At 36.5% G+C, this 21,712-nt stretch overlaps 1 protein-coding gene and 1 pseudogene across 2 annotated transcripts; both read left to right on the top strand.

The window, feature by feature from the left end:
• The window catches only part of LOC141679785 (uncharacterized), a 313,207-nt pseudogene that overhangs the window by 21,677 nt on the left and 269,818 nt on the right, over positions 1 to 21,712 (top strand).
• On the top strand, positions 12,688 to 18,004 carry LOC141676862 (uncharacterized). Of its 2 annotated transcripts, none has more exons than XM_074482575.1 (7): positions 12,688 to 13,517; positions 13,916 to 14,506; positions 14,657 to 16,174; positions 16,354 to 16,672; positions 17,023 to 17,284; positions 17,387 to 17,617; positions 17,701 to 18,004. In XM_074482575.1, the coding sequence occupies exons 1-7, from the start codon at positions 13,392 to 13,394 to the stop codon at positions 17,777 to 17,779; spliced, it is 3,126 nt and encodes a 1,041-aa protein (XP_074338676.1). In that variant the 5' UTR covers positions 12,688 to 13,391; the 3' UTR covers positions 17,780 to 18,004. The 2 variants fall into 2 exon arrangements, with proteins under 2 accessions (XP_074338676.1, XP_074338677.1); XM_074482576.1 differs by having other exon boundaries at positions 13,383 to 13,517; positions 13,866 to 14,506.

The following is a 21,712-nucleotide window of genomic DNA, read 5'->3' as shown; positions in this document are numbered from 1 at the left end:
CACTAGGCTTCTGGGGAAGCCGATTCTGAAGGAGAGGGGATTTTTACCATCGGGGAGGGATGGTGAGTTGTTGCCTATGATTGCTGAGAAGGGGTGGATAGCTTTTTATGAGTCGCTTGAAGCAGTGCTGATGAGCATGGTTCACGAGTTTTATGCGAATGCGAAGGCCGAGAAGAATGGGTATTCTGTGGTCTGGGGGATGACGGTTGATTATCACCCAGCGGCGATTCACCGTGTGATTGGGCAGAGACAGAGGAAGCCCATGGAGGAGAACTGGAACGAGAAGACTGCTGAGGATTTTGACTTGGATTTGATTTGTGCTACTCTCTGTAGGCCGGGCACAGTATGGACTTTCAAGACTGGAACTAATGAGTATCGTCACTTTCCGGTGATCGCGATGAACAGGTATGCCCGTGCATGGAATGCGTTTATTTGTGCTAATATTCTGCCTTTTTTACATGCACATGAGGTCACAGTTGAGAGAGCACAGTTGTTGTGGGGAATTTTGAATGAGGAGTACTATGTAGACCTTGGTGAGTTCATCTACCAAGGAATTCTGAAGTTTTTGAGGGGAGCTAAGCACATGAAAATCCCTTATGCATCCACGGTTACTAAGCTTTGCCGAGCGGTGGGAGTTCAGTGGCCGTCTCATGAGCAGTTGCAGTTGTCGGCCGCTCCTATTGATTCCGGGACTCTGAATGCGATGCAGGAATGGACCGGTGGTGAGCCCGAGGAGCATGGACTGGGTTATCGTCTTCCAGGAGGGCGTCCAACATGAGGTGCTACTATGGCGAGGCCAAGGTGTGATGAGGCTAGTTCTTCTAGAGCTCAGGAGGGTGCTGGGATGGCTGATGCCCAGTATAGGAGGCTATCACGGAGGATGGATGCTATGTACGAGACGCAGAACAGGTTTGCTCAGGAACTCACCCTTGCGCTAGGGACCGCTATTCAAGGCCTTGGAGCTGACATCCAGTGGCCAGTTTTTGGTGAGGACTCTGCATATCCGCCTCCTGATACACCACCCACTGAGGGTGATGATGATGATGATCTCTCCGAGTAGGTATACCCTGTGTTCCTTTCTACTACCTTCACTGGGGACAGTGAAGATTTTAAGTTTGGGGGTGGTAGTTAAGGAATATTTTGTGTGTGTGTCATATAGTTGCATATTCATGATAGTTTAGTTCATATAATTGCATAATTTTTGCCATATAGTTTTTTTTATTTATAGCTTTATTTGTTTATCATGTCATGTAGCTCACGCATATGCCATGATCCCTTTTGCGATGATTTGCCGACTGATTTGTGATGTTGATGCGAGTGTAGTGATAGCATTAAAGTGATGTTGAGTCGTGTAGGTTGATATGCATGCTAGAAACACTTGTATTTTCACTAAGTCTTAGAGAATGCTTAAGGACTAGATTGTTGTTATGGTCTGATTTTTTTCGAGGATAATCTATTTATTATGCTTAGAATTTTATAATAGGTTCTTAGTGATAATGACATGAAAAGAAAAAAAATGGAGTAAAAAATGGAATTCGTTGCTAATTGTGGCCAGGCGTCAAATGGCTAGTAGCCGGCTCGTATGTTTATGCGAGTAGTCTAGGGTTGAGAAAGATGGAGCGAAACGTACTTGCTCAGAAATTTTGAAAAAAAAAGAGAAAAAAAAAGAAGAAAAAAAAAAAGAAGAAAAAAAAAGAAAGATAAAGAGTTAATGCATAATTGATCATGAGTGGGCTCTTTGGTATTCGAGTTATTAAGTTCTTAGGGGACTTTGTGCCTAGTGACCTAAGGCTTTTAGAGTCTGGGATCCGCTAACCTAACGCTCGCTACATGGATACCATTGTATAAATCTTTTGTGGACCTCACTCATTGCACGGTCAAATAAGCATTATTGTTATGAATAAAAAGCATGATTCCGTAATAAGCTCCAGGATTCTTGTAGTGTTATAAGTCACTTTGTGCCTAGAATTTTTATTCTTTATATAATCATGTGATTGCCTTGATGATAGTTGAGTCATAATAATTGATCTAGTTCTGAAGTATATCTGTTAAGCATCTGCACACACCACGTTTCTGGCTGTATGTTAGTTTGCATGATTTGATTGATCTTTAGTCGCTTAATTGCATTTGTTGAGATGTCGTAAGTTGGTTGGTTTGGTTGTAGTAAGGGGGATCGCTGCATTTCATATAGATTGCATTCATGCATGTTTTTATTTTGTTTTTGAGTCTGTGACGCTTGAGGACAAGCATCGATTTAAGTTTGGGGGTGTGATAAGTGGCATTTTATACCACTTAGAACGTCTTATAATAGCTTAAATTGGTGTCTTGAAATCAAGTATTTTGTGTATTTGATGCGTTTTTTTAGTGTTTGTGCATTTCAGGGTATTAGTTGCGTTTCGGGGGAGAATTCATCAAAAATAAGCCTTGGCATGTGTCTAGCATTGCAAGAGGGAAGAGAGGAGCAGATTACAGCGAAGAAACGGAGCAAAAACAGACCATTTTCCAGTAGGGGTCTGAGCACCCGCTCAGCTATGCTGAGCGGCCGCGCAGGGACGGAAAATCAGATTTATTATTTTAGACTCCTATTTCTGTTTGGCTTCCAACTTCTGAGTAATCTGAGTTTTATGGGACTCCTATATAAGTAGATTTTAGAGACGTTTCACGTGTGTTGGATCGTTGTATTAATCAAGGAGCGAAGGAGATAAGGAAGAAGACCGTTTTAGCACACCGCAACGAAGAGGAAGCATATTTTCTTGTGATTCTTTATTTCGTTGTAACGTTGGATGCTAGTTTTCTTTGCTTTGAACCTATTTACTCTTGTGACGTATTCTGGTTTAATATAATTAGTTTAGTTATTATTCTTTTGTGTTTATTTATAATGTTTTCATATGAACCCATGATGACGATAAGTGCTAGCATGGGCTAATCGTGATCATGGGGTCGTAACGGATTTACTATAGAATTCTTTAGTTAGTTGTTTAATACCTTAGTGTGTGATGATTGTATGATATCTAGTATTGGTTGTGCGTATTCGTCTTATATGCGTCGCGAACATATAAGATAGGGTGTTAATCTCTTGTGAAGCGACGGTGGATCTCGAGATTTAGAATTTGCCATGCTAGCATAGGTTCGTGTACGAGTCTGCATGATTAGTGGGTAACTCTAACCGTTTTATTCGCCCTGTGTAATCAAAAGGAATAACTTGTTCTTAAATTATTATGTTGTCAATTTCTGTAGACATATAGGGACTCAACATAATTGATGCCTATTCAACTTCTATTTTAATTGTGGATGTTTGGTAGAATGGTATTAGTACAATGAAAGTTGGCTTTTATCAGTTTCGTGTTATTCGATTAATATCATCACTGTTACATGCTAAGGGTAATAACAATGACTATTGAAGGAAGTAGTAATGAAGTTGTGATCTCATGAGTGTTTTAATATTGTTAATTCGAAGTGTTAATTAAGTGATTAATTTTAGTAGTTAATTGTAGTTAATAATTAGTTACTTAAATCTAAGTGTTATTGTCTTAACATTGAGAAGTAATCATATATTGGTGAGTGAGTTTAATTGAACATAATTAGTCTGATTCTTTGTGGGAACGAACTAGAAATTATTCTATATTACTTGCGAACGCGTATACTTGCGTGAATATTAGCGCGTGTTTTCTCCCTAACACAGCCACCAATTACTGAAGAAGGAGTGTCTGTTGAGCTTAGTGGAATTAGATTTTAGTGATGGAAGTTTCTAGGGCCTTCAGCCTAGTGTCCAAAGAATCAACCTTGCTACCGAGATCAGAATCTTTCCTCAGTTGCCTATTGATATTTCTCATTGTTGTGTCAGGAAGAATAGACTCCAATCTTTCAGTGATGTCCTTCTTGACTTGTCCAATTTTTGTCTTGATCTCAAACACATCTTGATTTTGCTTGAGAGAGTCAATTTTGCGCAAGTGAAGAGACTCAAGGTGTGCTTGGAGAAGACTCTTGGTGTTGGCATCTGTAGTAGCTTGAAGAGCTGTCTGAGTCTGATGGAATATATGGAATAGAGTTGATTTTAAGTGATGCTCACTGCAGTCTTTGCTAAACATCCATGCTGGAGTGTTTGTGCTTGAGCTAGGACCTGCATCTCCCTCTATATCCATGAAATCCTCTTCATCATTAGAAGCATCCCTAAATATGCCACTAGAATCTAACTCAAAATCATCACCAGCTGCAGGTGGAAGTGAGTTGATTGCATCCTTGGCCCTTAGCGATGAACAGGTATGCCCGTGCATGGAATGCGTTTATTTGTGCTAATATTCTGCCTTTTTTACATGCACATGAGGTCACAGTTGAGAGAGCACAGTTGTTGTGGGGAATTTTGAATGAGGAGTACTATGTAGACCTTGGTGAGTTCATCTACCAAGGAATTCTGAAGTTTTTGAGGGGAGCTAAGCACATGAAAATCCCTTATGCATCCACGGTTACTAAGCTTTGCCGAGCGGTGGGAGTTCAGTGGCCGTCTCATGAGCAGTTGCAGTTGTCGGCCGCTCCTATTGATTCCGGGACTCTGAATGCGATGCAGGAATGGACCGGTGGTGAGCCCGAGGAGCATGGACTGGGTTATCGTCTTCCAGGAGGGCGTCCAACATGAGGTGCTACTATGGCGAGGCCAAGGCGTGATGAGGCTAGTTCTTCTAGAGCTCAGGAGGGTGCTGGGATGGCTGATGCCCAGTATAGGAGGCTATCACGGAGGATGGATGCTATGTACGAGACGCAGAACAGGTTTGCTCAGGAACTCACCCTTGCGCTAGGGACCGCTATTCAAGGCCTTGGAGCTGACATCCAGTGGCCAGTTTTTGGTGAGGACTCTGCATATCCGCCTCCTGATACACCACCCACTGAGGGTGATGATGATGATGATCTCTCCGAGTAGGTATACCCTGTGTTCCTTTCTACTACCTTCACTGGGGACAGTGAAGATTTTAAGTTTGGGGGTGGTAGTTAAGGAATATTTTGTGTGTGTGTCATATAGTTGCATATTCATGATAGTTTAGTTCATATAATTGCATAATTTTTGCCATATAGTTTTTTTTATTTATAGCTTTATTTGTTTATCATGTCATGTAGCTCACGCATATGCCATGATCCCTTTTGCGATGATTTGCCGACTGATTTGTGATGTTGATGCGAGTGTAGTGATAGCATTAAAGTGATGTTGAGTCGTGTAGGTTGATATGCATGCTAGAAACACTTGTATTTTCACTAAGTCTTAGAGAATGCTTAAGGACTAGATTGTTGTTATGGTCTGATTTTTTTCGAGGATAATCTATTTATTATGCTTAGAATTTTATAATAGGTTCTTAGTGATAATGACATGAAAAGAAAAAAAATGGAGTAAAAAATGGAATTCGTTGCTAATTGTGGCCAGGCGTCAAATGGCTAGTAGCCGGCTCGTATGTTTATGCGAGTAGTCTAGGGTTGAGAAAGATGGAGCGAAACGTACTTGCTCAGAAATTTTGAAAAAAAAGAGAAAAAAAAAGAAGAAAAAAAAAGAAGAAAAAAAAAGAAAGATAAAGAGTTAATGCATAATTGATCATGAGTGGGCTCTTTGGTATTCGAGTTATTAAGTTCTTAGGGGACTTTGTGCCTAGTGACCTAAGGCTTTTAGAGTCTGGGATCCGCTAACCTAACGCTCGCTACATGGATACCATTGTATAAATCTTTTGTGGACCTCACTCATTGCACGGTCAAATAAGCATTATTGTTATGAATAAAAAGCATGATTCCGTAATAAGCTCCAGGATTCTTGTAGTGTTATAAGTCACTTTGTGCCTAGAATTTTTATTCTTTATATAATCATGTGATTGCCTTGATGATAGTTGAGTCATAATAATTGATCTAGTTCTGAAGTATATCTGTTAAGCATCTGCACACACCACGTTTCTGGCTGTATGTTAGTTTGCATGATTTGATTGATCTTTAGTCGCTTAATTGCATTTGTTGAGATGTCGTAAGTTGGTTGGTTTGGTTGTAGTAAGGGGGATCGCTGCATTTCATATAGATTGCATTCATGCATGTTTTTATTTTGTTTTTGAGTCTGTGACGCTTGAGGACAAGCATCGATTTAAGTTTGGGGGTGTGATAAGTGGCATTTTATACCACTTAGAACGTCTTATAATAGCTTAAATTGGTGTCTTGAAATCAAGTATTTTGTGTATTTGATGCGTTTTTTTAGTGTTTGTGCATTTCAGGGTATTAGTTGCGTTTCGGGGGAGAATTCATCAAAAATAAGCCTTGGCATGTGTCTAGCATTGCAAGAGGGAAGAGAGGAGCAGATTACAGCGAAGAAACGGAGCAAAAACAGACCATTTTCCAGTAGGGGTCTGAGCACCCGCTCAGCTATGCTGAGCGGCCGCGCAGGGACGGAAAATCAGATTTATTATTTTAGACTCCTATTTCTGTTTGGCTTCCAACTTCTGAGTAATCTGAGTTTTATGGGACTCCTATATAAGTAGATTTTAGAGACGTTTCACGTGTGTTGGATCGTTGTATTAATCAAGGAGCGAAGGAGATAAGGAAGAAGACCGTTTTAGCACACCGCAACGAAGAGGAAGCATATTTTCTTGTGATTCTTTATTTCGTTGTAACGTTGGATGCTAGTTTTCTTTGCTTTGAACCTATTTACTCTTGTGACGTATTCTGGTTTAATATAATTAGTTTAGTTATTATTCTTTTGTGTTTATTTATAATGTTTTCATATGAACCCATGATGACGATAAGTGCTAGCATGGGCTAATCGTGATCATGGGGTCGTAACGGATTTACTATAGAATTCTTTAGTTAGTTGTTTAATACCTTAGTGTGTGATGATTGTATGATATCTAGTATTGGTTGTGCGTATTCGTCTTATATGCGTCGCGAACATATAAGATAGGGTGTTAATCTCTTGTGAAGCGACGGTGGATCTCGAGATTTAGAATTTGCCATGCTAGCATAGGTTCGTGTACGAGTCTGCATGATTAGTGGGTAACTCTAACCGTTTTATTCGCCCTGTGTAATCAAAAGGAATAACTTGTTCTTAAATTATTATGTTGTCAATTTCTGTAGACATATAGGGACTCAACATAATTGATGCCTATTCAACTTCTATTTTAATTGTGGATGTTTGGTAGAATGGTATTAGTACAATGAAAGTTGGCTTTTATCAGTTTCGTGTTATTCGATTAATATCATCACTGTTACATGCTAAGGGTAATAACAATGACTATTGAAGGAAGTAGTAATGAAGTTGTGATCTCATGAGTGTTTTAATATTGTTAATTCGAAGTGTTAATTAAGTGATTAATTTTAGTAGTTAATTGTAGTTAATAATTAGTTACTTAAATCTAAGTGTTATTGTCTTAACATTGAGAAGTAATCATATATTGGTGAGTGAGTTTAATTGAACATAATTAGTCTGATTCTTTGTGGGAACGAACTAGAAATTATTCTATATTACTTGCGAACGCGTATACTTGCGTGAATATTAGCGCGTGTTTTCTCCCTAACACAGCCACCAATTACTGAAGAAGGAGTGTCTGTTGAGCTTAGTGGAATTAGATTTTAGTGATGGAAGTTTCTAGGGCCTTCAGCCTAGTGTCCAAAGAATCAACCTTGCTACCGAGATCAGAATCTTTCCTCAGTTGCCTATTGATATTTCTCATTGTTGTGTCAGGAAGAATAGACTCCAATCTTTCAGTGATGTCCTTCTTGACTTGTCCAATTTTTGTCTTGATCTCAAACACATCTTGATTTTGCTTGAGAGAGTCAATTTTGCGCAAGTGAAGAGACTCAAGGTGTGCTTGGAGAAGACTCTTGGTGTTGGCATCTGTAGTAGCTTGAAGAGCTGTCTGAGTCTGATGGAATATATGGAATAGAGTTGATTTTAAGTGATGCTCACTGCAGTCTTTGCTAAACATCCATGCTGGAGTGTTTGTGCTTGAGCTAGGACCTGCATCTCCCTCTATATCCATGAAATCCTCTTCATCATTAGAAGCATCCCTAAATATGCCACTAGAATCTAACTCAAAATCATCACCAGCTGCAGGTGGAAGTGAGTTGATTGCATCCTTGGCCCTTAGCATTGAAGTTGTTTTGTGCACCAAGTTGAGAATTCTCTCAGCAGCCTCATTGTACTGTTCAGCCAAAGTTTGATAAGTTGGAACAGGGTGAGTAAATGCCTCAGCTTCATTAGAAATAGAGTCTAAGACAACTTGATATTCTTGCTGAAATAGCTACTTCTTTTCAGCCTTATTGACATCCCTTAACTCACTAACAATGGGCTCTTCCCATTCTTCTGTACCTTCTTTTCTCTCATGTTCTCTCTATTCTTGCATCAAAGGCTCCCCTTGGCTTCCCACCCTCACACCCTCACACCCTCACCTTCACCATTTAAGGTGGGACTCCTCTCACTTTCTTTTGTCAAGCTGGAAGAAATAGCTTGCATTAGTTCACACTTTTCCTCTCCTTTTTCCTGAGAGCAACTTAGCCTCTCACTATGTTCACTCCTTTCCCTCAATCCTAGGAGTGATTGTACAACTACTAGATCATCTGCACTTATAATAATAGTTGAGATTTCAAGTGGTACAGTGATATTTAACGGATGAGAGACATCCGTCGAGATAGTAGTTGAGAGTTTCAACGGATGATTGATGTCAAGCACATCTGTCGAGATACAATCACTAGTCGACGGATGAAGAATATCCGTCGAGAGAGTATAAATGACAGGGTTTGGAGTTGAAAATACTGCAGAATCTGTGGTGATTGATTTGAGATTTTACACAAATTTATCAGTAGAATCAGAAAGAAATGACAAGTGAGCCAACAAATCATCCAAAATATGATTTTCACTTGCTTGAGATTTTGGCTTCTCCAAGAGAGTTAAAGATAGAGAATCAGGGATTGATGTGTGAATCATGTCCACATCCAGAGAGTTAGTGGGTGAGTTTGGTGTGTGAGGTGCTTCTATTGGAATCACATCAACCTGACTTTGAGAATGTGCTATAACTGAGTCTTTGACTGCAGTTTGCACAGTGTGTGCACCCTGTGTATCCCTATGTATTTTAGATTTCTTCTTTCTTGTGTAGGTTTGAGGTGAGTCTGTGTCCCTAACCCTTTTGGCCTGTGCTCTTGGCTGAGAGCTTTGTTCAATAGTTACATCCTTTTGGGAGGATGTAACTAGTAATGATCTAGATTCCTTATTAAGCACTACAGTTTATTGGGAAACTACAGTGTGGCTAGGCTGGGTTATACACACCTCTCCCTCTTTATCCTTAGGGTTTCTTTGATGTCACCCGGTCCCTCACCAAGCTTACTCCCCTTCACACTTCGCTCTTTGCTTTTAGTAGTTTTTGAAATTAGTCCCTTTTGAGAGGAACTAGAGTGGGGTCTTTGGGACTTGGATTTAGAAATTTTGGTTTTAGTGGCTTGGGTAGGCATCTGTTGGGGAAAACTCACAGATGTCATTGCAATAATTGTCTGCAAAGAAACTTGTGATAGAGAAGTAGCTAAGACAGAAGTATTTACCTCATTTACCTGATGCCCCTCCATGATTGGCAAGTAGACTAGAGGAACCTCACTGAGGTTGTTTGCCTTGTTCAAGTCAGCAATAACTCTCCTTTCTTAAACCTAATAATCAAGCTTGTTGGTTGGGTTCTCAATGATAAGATTCTCAGAAACAAAGTTAGTTACCAACATAAGGATCTAGCATAATATATGTTTTTAGATCTTTTCTTAATGTCTCCTAGCTTATAACCTAATTCATACAAGATAGACTCACTAAAATTATGATACTTATCACTAAGCAGCATATACAATATGTTAACAAGTGAGTAAGTCATAGCATCAAAATTACTAATTTTTCCAGAAAAGACTTTAATAAAAGAATCACAGAGAAAGCTCCACTCCTTTCTAAGGCCTTTTCTCCTAACCTCACCTAGCTTGGCAGGGTCAAAAGAATAACCCATAGAAATAAACATAGAGCTTACATCTGTATCAGTGTGTGGAACTAGTGTATTGTTCTCAGGAAATTGGAAACATGCTCGAATTACATCACTATTTATGCAGTAATTATTACCTTTAAGAGTGAAGGTAATAGTTTTGTCCTGTGAGTTGTAAGCAGCAGTAGTCCATATCTCCTCAACTACATCACAATAGATGACAGGAGACTCCAACATAGCATATTTCAGTTTGCAACTTCGAATGAAATCCATCATTTTGTGGTAATCTTCAGAAGCAGAAATCTCCTTGTTCACCAGTGCGACGAAATTATTCTTTTCATAAACAAACCCAGTTTGGGACATGATCTTGACTATTGCTGCCATTGCTGAGAGTGAAAGTAATTGCAGAGAAGAAGGTTTTTGCGTTGGAGACGAAAGAGTTAGAGAAATTGCTTGAGAAAGATAAAAGTAAAAATGAAAATGAAATAGGTTTTTATACTTTCTCAAAAATAAACGGTTAAAAAGTAAAAAGTGAAAATAAAGTAACCAATGAAATTAGCCCAAAATAGTCGTTTAAAAATGAAATAAACTGTCAAAATTCTAATGATTATCCGTCGAAATATACTTACAGGCTGTAAGTAAATTCGACAGATAATGCCTAGAATTACAGGCTAATATTGAAAGCAATTCGACAGATAAGGATTAAACAATTATCCATCGAGACAAAAGTACCCAGAATAATATTTAAATTTCAACGAATGATAAAATTCAACGGATATTCATTTTCAACGTATAATGAACATCCGTCAAGATGTAAATTTTGATTTAGCCAAAAATTTCATCTTTGACAAGAAATATCAAATTTTATTCTCGCTGCATTTCAAATTGCTTAGACATCAAAACAAATTAAGGGTAATTAAGCATACCTAACTCACTTACCAACCTAGTAAAGGTGGATTCATCAAGTGGCTTAGTGAAGATGTCTGCAAGTTGCTTCTCACTTGGAACAAAATGAAGTTCCACGTTACCATTCATGACATGTTCTCTAATGAACTGGTACTTGATGTCAATGTGCTTGGTTCTAGAATGCTGTACTGGATTTTCAGTAATTGTAGTGGGACTTGTGTTATCAAAGAAAATAGGAATCTCATTCACCTGTAGACTATAGTCCAAAAGTTGATTTTTCATCCATAAAATATGTGCACAACAACTACCAGCAGCAATATATTTAGCCTCAGCTGTAGAAGTAGAGACTGAATTTTGCTTTTTACTGAACCAGAATACTAGCTTATTTCCTAGAAATTGACAGGTTCCTGTAGTACTTTTTCTATCAATTTTACAACCTGCATAATCTGCATCTGAATAACCAAGTAGATCAAAACCAGAATCTCTAGGATACCAAATGCCAAGTTTTGGTGTTCCTTTGAGATATTTGAAAATTCTCTTAATAGCTACTAAATGAGATTCTCTAGGATCAGCCTGAAATCTAACACAAAGACATGTAGAAAGTATTATATCTGGCCGACTGGCTCTTATATATAAAAGTGAGTCAACTATGCCTCTATAGCTTGAAATATTCATAGACCTTTCAGTAGTGTTTAATTCAAGTTTAGTTGCAGTGACCATGAGAGTTTTTGCAGATCATAAAGTCAAACTTTTAAGTCAAACTTCTTTAAAAGATCATAAATATATTTTGTTTGACTAATGAATATTCCATCACTAACTTGCTTAACTTGCAAACCAAAAAAGTAAGTTAGTTCTCCTATCATGCTCATTTCATATTTACTTTGCATCAATTTGGCAAACTTTTTGCAAAGTTTCTCATCTGTAGAGCCAAATATAATATCATCTACATGAATTTGAACAAGTATACTAGAGCCATTAATATTTCTGAAGAATAAAGTTTTATCAACAATACCTCTTGTGAAATGATTTTCTAAGAGAAACTTTGACAAAGTGTCATACCAAGCTCTAGGTGTTTGCTTCAATTCATTAAGTATTTTCAAAAGATAGTAGACATATTCTGTAAAGTTAGGGTCTTCAAAACCAGGAGGCTGACTGACATAGACCTCCTCCTCCAAATCTCCATTTATAAATGCACTTTTAACATCCATTTGATAGACTTTGAAATTGGCATGGGCTGCATAGGCTAGAGAGATTCTGATGGCTTCAAGTCTTGCAACAGGAGCAAAAGTCTCATCAAAATCTATTCCTTCTTCTTGACAGTAGTCTTTAGCAACCAATCTAGTTTTGTTCCTGACTATTATGCCATTTTTCATCCATCTTGTTTCTGAACACCCACTTGGTGTCAATAGGAATCTTTCCTTTAGGCTTGGGTACTAGCTTCCAAATTTTATTCCTTTCAAATTGGTTTAGCTCTTCCAACACAGCTAAAACCCAATCGAGATCCAACAAAGGTTCTTCTATCTTTTTAGGCTCTTCCTGAGATAGGAAGCTGCTGTATAGACATTTTTCCTGAGTTGTTTTCCTCGTTTGCAGTCTTGAAGATGCATCATCAATAATTAATGGTGATATCTAGTCCATTTTACTAGAAAAGCACCACCCATGTTTGAAGCTATTCTTAGTTGTTGTTTAATGACATATGCCATATGAGGTCATCATGGTGACATCATTGCGCAGCAAGCTTAGCTAACAAGCTTAATAAGCTTAATAAGTAAAGAGTAAATTTTATATCGGTTTTGCCTCAATGTATACTTGGAGAAGTATGAATGTAAATGATATCAATAAACTTCTAATCCCATTGATCTCCCTCTTCTCTATAATCTAGCTTAAATTCTTAAGTTTGTAATATGTTGTAAATTGCCGATTAACGCAGGAAATCTATATACATTATCTATCTACTCAATTTGTATCTGTCCTGTTATTTCCTAGAAATTATAAAGGATGGTAAAGAGTTGCTTCGTAGCAAAGCAAAGCCTTGATTCCATATATGCTTGACTTGGCGTCAACTTTGTATCTCTCTGTAACCCCCCCTTTCTGTTTCTCCTTTTATTTTCAATCACCTTTACTTTTGTACTATGTATTTGATTCCTAGTATACAATGCTTTTAATAATTTAATCTTTAGACATTTAGATTAATATATTCTCTACTTCATCCTTGTTAATTTATGAAAACATTGTTCGAAATTATAAATTTGAGAATGTATGTTAAATTATCAATTAAAGCACTCTTTCAAATGTAATATAAATGTCGGCAAGTTTGCTTTAATATACAAGACTTGTCAAGTAGTTTGGTTCATGACTATGAAAACAGACGCTTTCTTGTACATGTATGCATACACACCATTTCTTTCTAGTATATATATCCATGATCTAATACATTATGTGCATATCTTAGTCACCAAGAGTCGAATTCAAAGACGATCTGCATATATTTTTCTCTAGTACTTTTCTATTGTAGAAATTTAAAACATGAAGAGCTCTAGCAGCAGCAGTAGTGGGAAGAAAGCTACAAGGATAAAGGGTAGAGGCCTTATAGATGAGGTTTTTTCTTGGCCCCTTGCTGCTCTTCGAAACCATGATCACTACATCGGAAAGGTACATTCCCTTTGATATATGTGATATTTGCGGAACTTTTCTTTGTTAATTTTTAGGAGGGTTCAAATTGGTATGCATATTATGTCTAAATGTAAACTCATTTTTTACTCAAAAACCCATACTTTTGGATTAATAAGTTGAGACCTTCGAGCCAATATTACAAGCGTCAGGTGAAGTTACCAGACAACTTTACAGTATCTAGGTTTAACAAATTTTTTGATATTCCCTTTTTATTGTTCTCTGATAAACCTAAACTCATTGATGTAAAAACAGTGAAATGGACATATTTCTGGAAATTAACAAGACTATTTTTGTTCTGATAATTAATTAACTAGTTTGGCGGATCAGGTATTACAAAAGTAAGTACACATCATTGCAAGACTCTTTTTTTGCAATAGGTGAATCCAATTCCAGACAAATTCTCATCTTTAGGGGAATACACGAATTCTTTCAAGTTACCTCTTCTTGAGGAAACACATGCAGATTTGGTGTCAAAAATGGAGTCAATTAATTCTGCTCCCATTCGCGAGATAAGTTCTGTAAGAACCTCTAATGCATTCAATCAATCCAGAGACTTGCTCTATACACTGATTCTGAAAGAAAAAAGGGAAGGTAATATTCACAACAACCATGACAAAGAAATGTATGTGCCACAAGTAGGACATCTCATTGCCTTGACCACTACAAAGCCGAAACATGTCAGTGATCTGGACAAACCTAAAAGTCCTTATCTTCTTGCTGTAGTCCAAAAGATCAAGGTAAAGAGTTCTGATACAGTCGAAATATTAACCTCACAAAATGTAAGTTGGTGTTGGAGAGTGAAGGGAAAAAATAAATCTACACGGAAGCAGGAAGTGGAAGAGAAGGAGAAAATGTATGCAGTACATCTCACCAGTTTGACAACAAATATTCGTATATGGCAAGCTTTAAACTCGGAGCTGGAAAGCAAAAGCATGAAACTTATCGAGCAATTAATCAAGGACTCCAAAGTAAGAGCAATTAAATCTGTCATATAAATAATGCTCTTATGTTAAGTTCTTAATTGAAGTCAAACTAAGCGCTAGGGAGTAATCCATTAGTAGCTTCTCTTTCTGTGAGGTGTTTTATCTTTATGTAACATTGATAACTCTGGACTGCAGATTGGTGCAAATTGTGCAATTTGCTTTTCTGAACACACCGAAGATACCAGAAAATCGAACTTAAAGAAAGCTATTTGTCGTTTTAACTTAAACAAATCCCAAGAATTAGCCGTTTGGACTTGTATAAATGCAAGAGACTGTCAGCATAAGTACACTGTGAAACTAATATGGGGACCTCCAGGAACGGGGAAAACAAAGACAGTAGCTTCGCTACTCTTTGCCTTGTCAATTTTGAAATGCAGGACAGTGATCTGTGCTCCCACAAATATTGCAGTGTTGGGGGTTGCAGCCCGTCTTATGAGTCTACTGAGAGATGCCCCCGAATACGATGCTTATGGTATTGGTGATATAGTTTTGTTTGGAAATGATGAGCGGATGAAGATTGATGATCATGAAGAACTTATAGATGTATTTCTGGAGAAGCGTGTCCCAATTCTTTCTCAATGTCTTTCTCCATTCTTTGGTTGGAAGAGTTGCTTAGAATCAATGATCTGTTTTCTTCAAAACCCTGAAAAGGAATTTGAGTTGTACTTGCAAGCGCTAAAAGAGAAAAGTCTCAGTGAAGATCAAGAAGACAAGGGAGTGGTACATGGAGATGAAAACTGGAAGAAGCCAAGTTCCCAAAAAATGGACGAAAACAAGTTAAAGTCAAAGAAATCTTTTCTTTGCAGTGATTTAACGAAACTTTTGACTGAGGAAAAAATCGAGCCTCATCAAGAAAGTGATGATGATGAAGGTGTTAAAAAAATGGGTGGTTTCGATCCAAAGAAAAAGGCTGGCAAAGGAAAAGCCCAACTAATAGAAGAAAGAGATGATCGTTGGGAGACACTTGCTCAGTTTCAGGACAGGAAGAAGAAAGCCACAAAGAATCAGTTGACTTCCCATAAAAATCCAGCTCCAATTCTTAGTATAGATTGGAAACCCCGGGAGAAAAAAATTTATATACCAGAGAATCAGTTGACTTTGGATGAATTTCTCATCAAAAGGTACAATATACTTGAAAAGCAACTGGTTTTCGTTGTTCAAAACTTATACAAACATTTGCCGACGTCCTTTATCCCCCTGACAGTAGTAAAGATAATGATTAAAGCTATTTCTTTACTTCAAACATTTGGCACGCTGTTGCAAGAAGTTGCTGCTTCCAGTAAAGGATTAGCTGAAGTATCTAAAGAGATCAAAGAATCAGGGGAAAGTACGAGCACTAAAGAGTTTTATAAAATGAAAACAGAGTGCCTACAAGTGCTAGTTGTCCTTCGTGACACTTTTACAGTTCCACAGTTCTCCAACGATTATGAGATTAGTCGTTTCTGTTTGAAAAACGCATGTTTGCTCTTCTGCACTGCCAACGGCTCTATAAAATTGCATACCAAAGAAATGACACCAGTGGAACTGCTGGTTGTGGACGAAGCTGCACAACTCAAAGAATGTGAATCTACAATTCCATTGCAACTTCCTGGTCTTCGCCATGCTATACTTGTAGGAGATGAGAGGCAACTTCCTGCAATGGTCCAAAGCAAGGTATCGTTCTGTAATGTAGTCCCTCTTTGCCATATCAGTTATATAATATGTCTGATGCATTCTGAAAATTGAGGTTTGATCACTTCCTAATACATGCATATCTATGCGTGGAAAATATGAAACTTCTTAGAGCATTTATTGGGTTAAAGGTATAAAGCTAATTTATTTTGACTTTGTAGATAAAGACTGAGTTCGGTAGAAGCTTATTCCAGAGGCTGGTTTTTGTGGAAAAGAACTTGCTCAAAATTCAATACAGGATGCATCCAGATATAAGCAGGTTCCCCAACAAGGTTTTTTATGACAATCAGATACTCAATGGTCCAAATGTAACAGAAAAGTCTTACCATAAGCATTTCTACAAACGAAACATTTTTGGATTCGGATCTTATGCTTTCTTGAATATATCAAATGGGAGGGAAGAGATTGACAATAGGAACAGCAGGAAAAATACAGTGGAAGTTGCTGTGGTTGCTGAGCTAGTACGAAGACTTTATAAAGGTTCTTGTTTCTGTCACATATAGCTTATTGGAATCATGCACATGGGATATAGTTTCCCTTTTTATTCCACATATTAGATTATCAAACACTTGGGACATATCAAGATAATACTGATTATCGGCAAATTGATGTGGTTTTTATAAACTCACTGTGTGACTGGTTTTTTCCTTGTAGGGACTATATACCCCACTAGCCCCTATATAGCACCCCCACTGATGTAAACTATGAGATCTTGTTTGTAAATTACTGAGCTGAGTGTTGCTTTAAAGAGACTTTTATGTAAAAACTATTAATATTGTTTGGTCTAACAGTTGCCTTTGTAGACATTCTGACTGTCTCTCTTGTTGCAGAATCTTTATCGAAAAAGCAGAAGGTTAGTGTTGGTTGCATAGCACCGTATAGCTCTCAAGTTCAGGCAATACAGGAAAAACTAGGAGATGCGTACAGTAGGGAAGCAGGAAGCAATTTTTGTGTGAATGCTCGATCGGTAGATGGTTTTCAGGGTGGTGAAGACGATGTGATCATAATCTCTACTGTAGCTTGTAATGCAGATGGATATATTGGATTTTTTGCCAGCAAGCAGAGAGCAAATGTGGCTTTAACTCGCGCAAGGTAATATTACTGATAGTATTATTATCAATGATCTACTATAACTGTCTCTTTATTTTTAATTTGCAACTCAAACTTGAACAAGAATGTGCTTAATTTGTGAAGGCATTGCCTGTTGATATTGGGAAACGAAGAAACACTAAAAAAGAGGCGAACCATTTGGCGGAAGTTAGTCTTTGATGCAAAGGCTAGGGGTTGTTTCTATAATGCTAGTAAGGATGATGGTCTGGCTCGAGTTATGACAGATGCACTTGTTGATGGTGGGAAGTCCTTGTCGAGACAATTTGCAGCAATGAGTGTAAGCACTGAAGAAAGACCACGGCATAGAAGTACAAGGTGAGATCTACTTATATTTAAGGCCGGTATTCTCTCCTTATCTCTTTGTTTTGTTATAGTTACGGATTTTGTTTCATGTGTAGAAATCATTCCAGATCCAAGAAAAACTTGGCATCTCCTGCATCTAAAAATAGCAGAGGTTCATCTGACCTCTTCTATTAAAGGATCTGATCGGATAAATTTGAGCAGCGGATGCATATCGGGATGCTCCAAAGTTGAGGACATTCTTGAGTATGATTGTTCGGGGTTTGGTTCTTGATCAAACGTGATACCAAAAGGTCTATAGTACTGTTTCACTAATCTTGCTTCTTACAGAAACCATAAAGGGGTTTTGGACATTTGATGGTTGTAGCCTAGTCAGTTTTAAGTTTCCATTTGTTTCAGACATATCTGATCTTACGTTTGTTCATAGGACAGTGAAATATTCGAATAGTACTTGACTAGGTAACTGGAAATCATACTTGTGACGAAATTCAAAAAAAAAAACAACGAAATGGGTGATCCAAGCCCCCATAATTCATAGCCATAAAAGTAGTGGACACACAAAAACAAGCACAATGAATAATCTTGAGCTGCACCATGAGAATATAGGCTCCCAGTTCGCCTTCCAACATTTTCCGATTAAAATAACCATTTGTCTGGGAATAATTCTTCACTTCATAAAAATCTTTAGTGACTCGTGACTCTGAATTTTACCTGTATCTACTTTCTCTATTTGGATCCGTATTGCTTCCAAGCTGCAGAATAAGTAAAAAAAATCATCATCTTCTTTCATCCATAAAACCTGTCATTTGGACGCCATACAGTGCAACTAGTATGCATAACTATATAATCATAGAGTTTTTCCGTACAGATATAGATAAGCCAATCTTAGAATTAAGTTATAGAGAGTAGGGGTGTACGTGGTTCGGATCGGATCGGTTTTGGGGTAAAAGTCGAACCAAACCGCGAAGAGCGGTTTTAAAAAATTGTCATCCGCAACCGCATGCGGTTGCGGTTAACCACGTCATTTGCGGTTGCGAATTTGCGGTTATTGCGGATCGGTTTACGGTTCAACCACTTATTTTAAAATAATTAATAATTTACAAAAAAATAAATTCGGAATATTAATAAATTGAAATTTAAGTTACGTGATAAATTACATTCAAAATCAAAATATAAACTAATGCTCCGTGTGGAGTAAGGATATTAAAAATATATAAAAATATGGAGGCGAGAAAAAAGAAAAAAAAAAGATAAAAAAAATTACATGTTGATTATATTTTTCATTTGTTTGGTTATACATCTTATAATGATTGTGAATTTTATGAACAAAATTTTAACATTAACTTAAAATTAGTTGATAAATGTGTATACCTATTAATTTATATGATATCAACTACATTTTTGGAAATATATTTTATTATAAATATATGTTGCGAGTTGCGGTTACGATTTTGCGATTTTTAATAATTTAAAACCGCATCCAAACCGCGAATGAGCGGTTTTTAAAATTTAAATCCACAATCAACCCCCGTTTCGCGATTATCCGCAAATACGGTTCGGTTGCGAGCGGTTGAGCGGTTGGATGCGGTTGAGCGATTTGTTTGTACACCAGAGGAACTTGCTAACTACACTGATTGGATTTATACAATCAATGATCATGCCACGTATAGGACCTTTTTTGATCCAAAACCTCCAAAGCCTGTAATAATATATAATGACTCGCAACGAAGAATCTTAAAAAATTCCGTCTACATACTTTCCCCATTTTCTCAATTACATCTAAATCCAATTAAAAGAACTCGACCCTCAGTAAGATTTAAGGTATAATGTACAATATCTTATCAGGCTTAAAATTTATTATGTAAGCTAATTCTTATGTTTACTAAAAAAATGTTATTTCCGGAGCAATTTTTTAATTTCTAGAGAAAAAAAAATGGGAAACTATCAAGTTACCCTTAACCATAATTTTTTAAAAGATGTTTATTGTGAATGGAGGGACAGTTTTGAATTTTCATTTTTTCTTTGATATGAAGATAAAAAAAATTACTCTAAAGATAACATTTCTTATATCACATTTCCTAGCTCACACTAGCACCAACAAGTGTACTAAATGACTTAGGGTAAAGGTGACTGACTTGGTAAAGTCGAGGGTGTTGTAAAAATAGGTTAATTTAGAACCAAAATTTTAATACTAAAATTACACTATGTCTCCGATGATTAGTTTTACATTTTGCTACATTATTTCAAATTTAGCTATTTTTTTAATTATGGGTATAAACTTTATTTACTTTTTACTTATTTTTTATGTTCTCTCAACTCTTTTACGATGTGGGATTTATAGTAAGGTGCTATATTTAGCGCAAATTATAGAAACGTGTTATTTTAACACAAAGTCTACATTACTACTAGATTGTCAAATTTTATATTTTTTGTTATATTGTGTATGTTTGGCGTTCGGTTTTCGTACTTATATGCCGAAAAACTCATTTTGTATTTCATGAAATTATTTGAGTATTTTATTTGGGCACTTTATTTATTATGAGATTTTAGCACTTATATTACCGTTATTTGAAAAAGTAGGGAAGGGCTAACATTCCACTCCTTATTTTCCCGATTTCCTCCTTTATTTTCATTTTCACCCTAATGTTGCATTGATTAAACTATTTTCCATAATTTTATAGTTTATAATTAAAAGTTCCATTCTATTTAAAGTAAATTGAAAGAAATTTTGGTATTATTCTAATTTATGTCCGTCATCTATGGTATGCAAAACGGAATGATATTGCCGCACATATTAAGTAAATATTTTATTATTTTACTTTTTCATTTTGGAAAGCGTTAAAGATCTCAAATATTTTTACAATTTTTTTCTTGAATATTTTATAAATGATAACTTTCCTCATAATATTACGTGACTCCGCGTGCATTCATATGCGCCCACGAATCAAATTTCGACACGTGTCATGCGACGTAATCTTACAACTATTCTATGAATTATTCTTTAGTAATTTATAATATCTTTATTTTCAGCGATATAAATGATATGTTAATAAATGTCCTTGGAATATGATATAAATTCTATATATCTCTAAGTACGTGACTTAGAAATGAGATTATGAGAATAGTATCAATATTCCTAAAGCTCCCTAGTCGAGTATTATTATTAAGGGACAATAATAATGCATTGAGAGCGGTGTGTTTGTTGAATGATGATCACATCTCATTGATCATAGGTATAATGATACTAAAGTAAAAAAACACAGGCATATGTACATGTACATGGTGCTGGACAGACCCGATGTGAGATTCTACATGTCTGTTGTGTCATAAGTAATTCTGACAGTGATAATGATGTAATGGTCCTTAGACCTGAAGTCATTATATTTCTATACGAGAATTAATATACATTGATTCCATTAAAAGTTATCCTTGACCGAGTAATGATAAAAGTGGACATTGGGTATATTATGAATCGTATTAGAAATATGAATGATCTAAATGTGATTTAACCCTCCTATTTTAGGACTGATATTATTGGCCTCTTGTGTGAGCTAAACTATGAATTGCGTGACCACGCTCAAATGTTGATTTGATATGATAGCCTACTCATTGATCAAGGAAACTTGGATTAAACTATGATGAGGATGACACATTACATGCCTCTAGTTTAATCTATAATATTTGGTTAAAGGGATTATATTACATTGTACATTATTAACGAAAGGTTTAATTGAATCACCAATTATTACTATTACTTTGGGAACAATGATATATTACTAGATGCCATTCATTGTATATAATTTTATTATTAGAAAATAAAATATTTGCCAACGTAATAATAACCTAAAGGGTCATACACAAAGAACGTTTAAACCGGAGTGTTATTTAAATTATGAATTTAAATATTTTATTATTATTAATTCGAATTTAATTAATTAAGTAAGACTTGATTAATTGTATATATATTAGAATTCGAATTTAATAATAGTAACGCGAAATCATAATGGGTCATTTTTCAGAAACCGGTTAGGTTTAGGGTTAGGCCTTAATACTCTCTCCCCGATATATATACATTAAGATGTATATTTTTAGGGTTACAGGTAACATTAC

The sequence above is a fragment of the Apium graveolens genome, chromosome 8, assembly GCF_009905375.1.
Source record: "Apium graveolens cultivar Ventura chromosome 8, ASM990537v1, whole genome shotgun sequence".
Lineage (NCBI taxonomy): Eukaryota > Viridiplantae > Streptophyta > Magnoliopsida > Apiales > Apiaceae > Apium > Apium graveolens.
This window is presented reverse-complemented; position numbering and strand designations above follow the sequence as displayed.

Excerpts from the sequence above, each read along its gene's own strand:
- LOC141676862 (XM_074482575.1), top strand. The coding sequence starts at position 13,392 with ATGAAGAGCTCTAGCAGCAGCAGTAGTGGGAAGAAAGCTACAAGGATA. Across the intron at positions 16,175-16,353 it reads CTGCAATGGTCCAAAGCAAG|ATAAAGACTGAGTTCGGTAG; the intron begins GTATCGTTCTGT and ends TTGACTTTGTAG. Across the intron at positions 17,618-17,700 it reads CCACGGCATAGAAGTACAAG|AAATCATTCCAGATCCAAGA; the intron begins GTGAGATCTACT and ends TTTCATGTGTAG.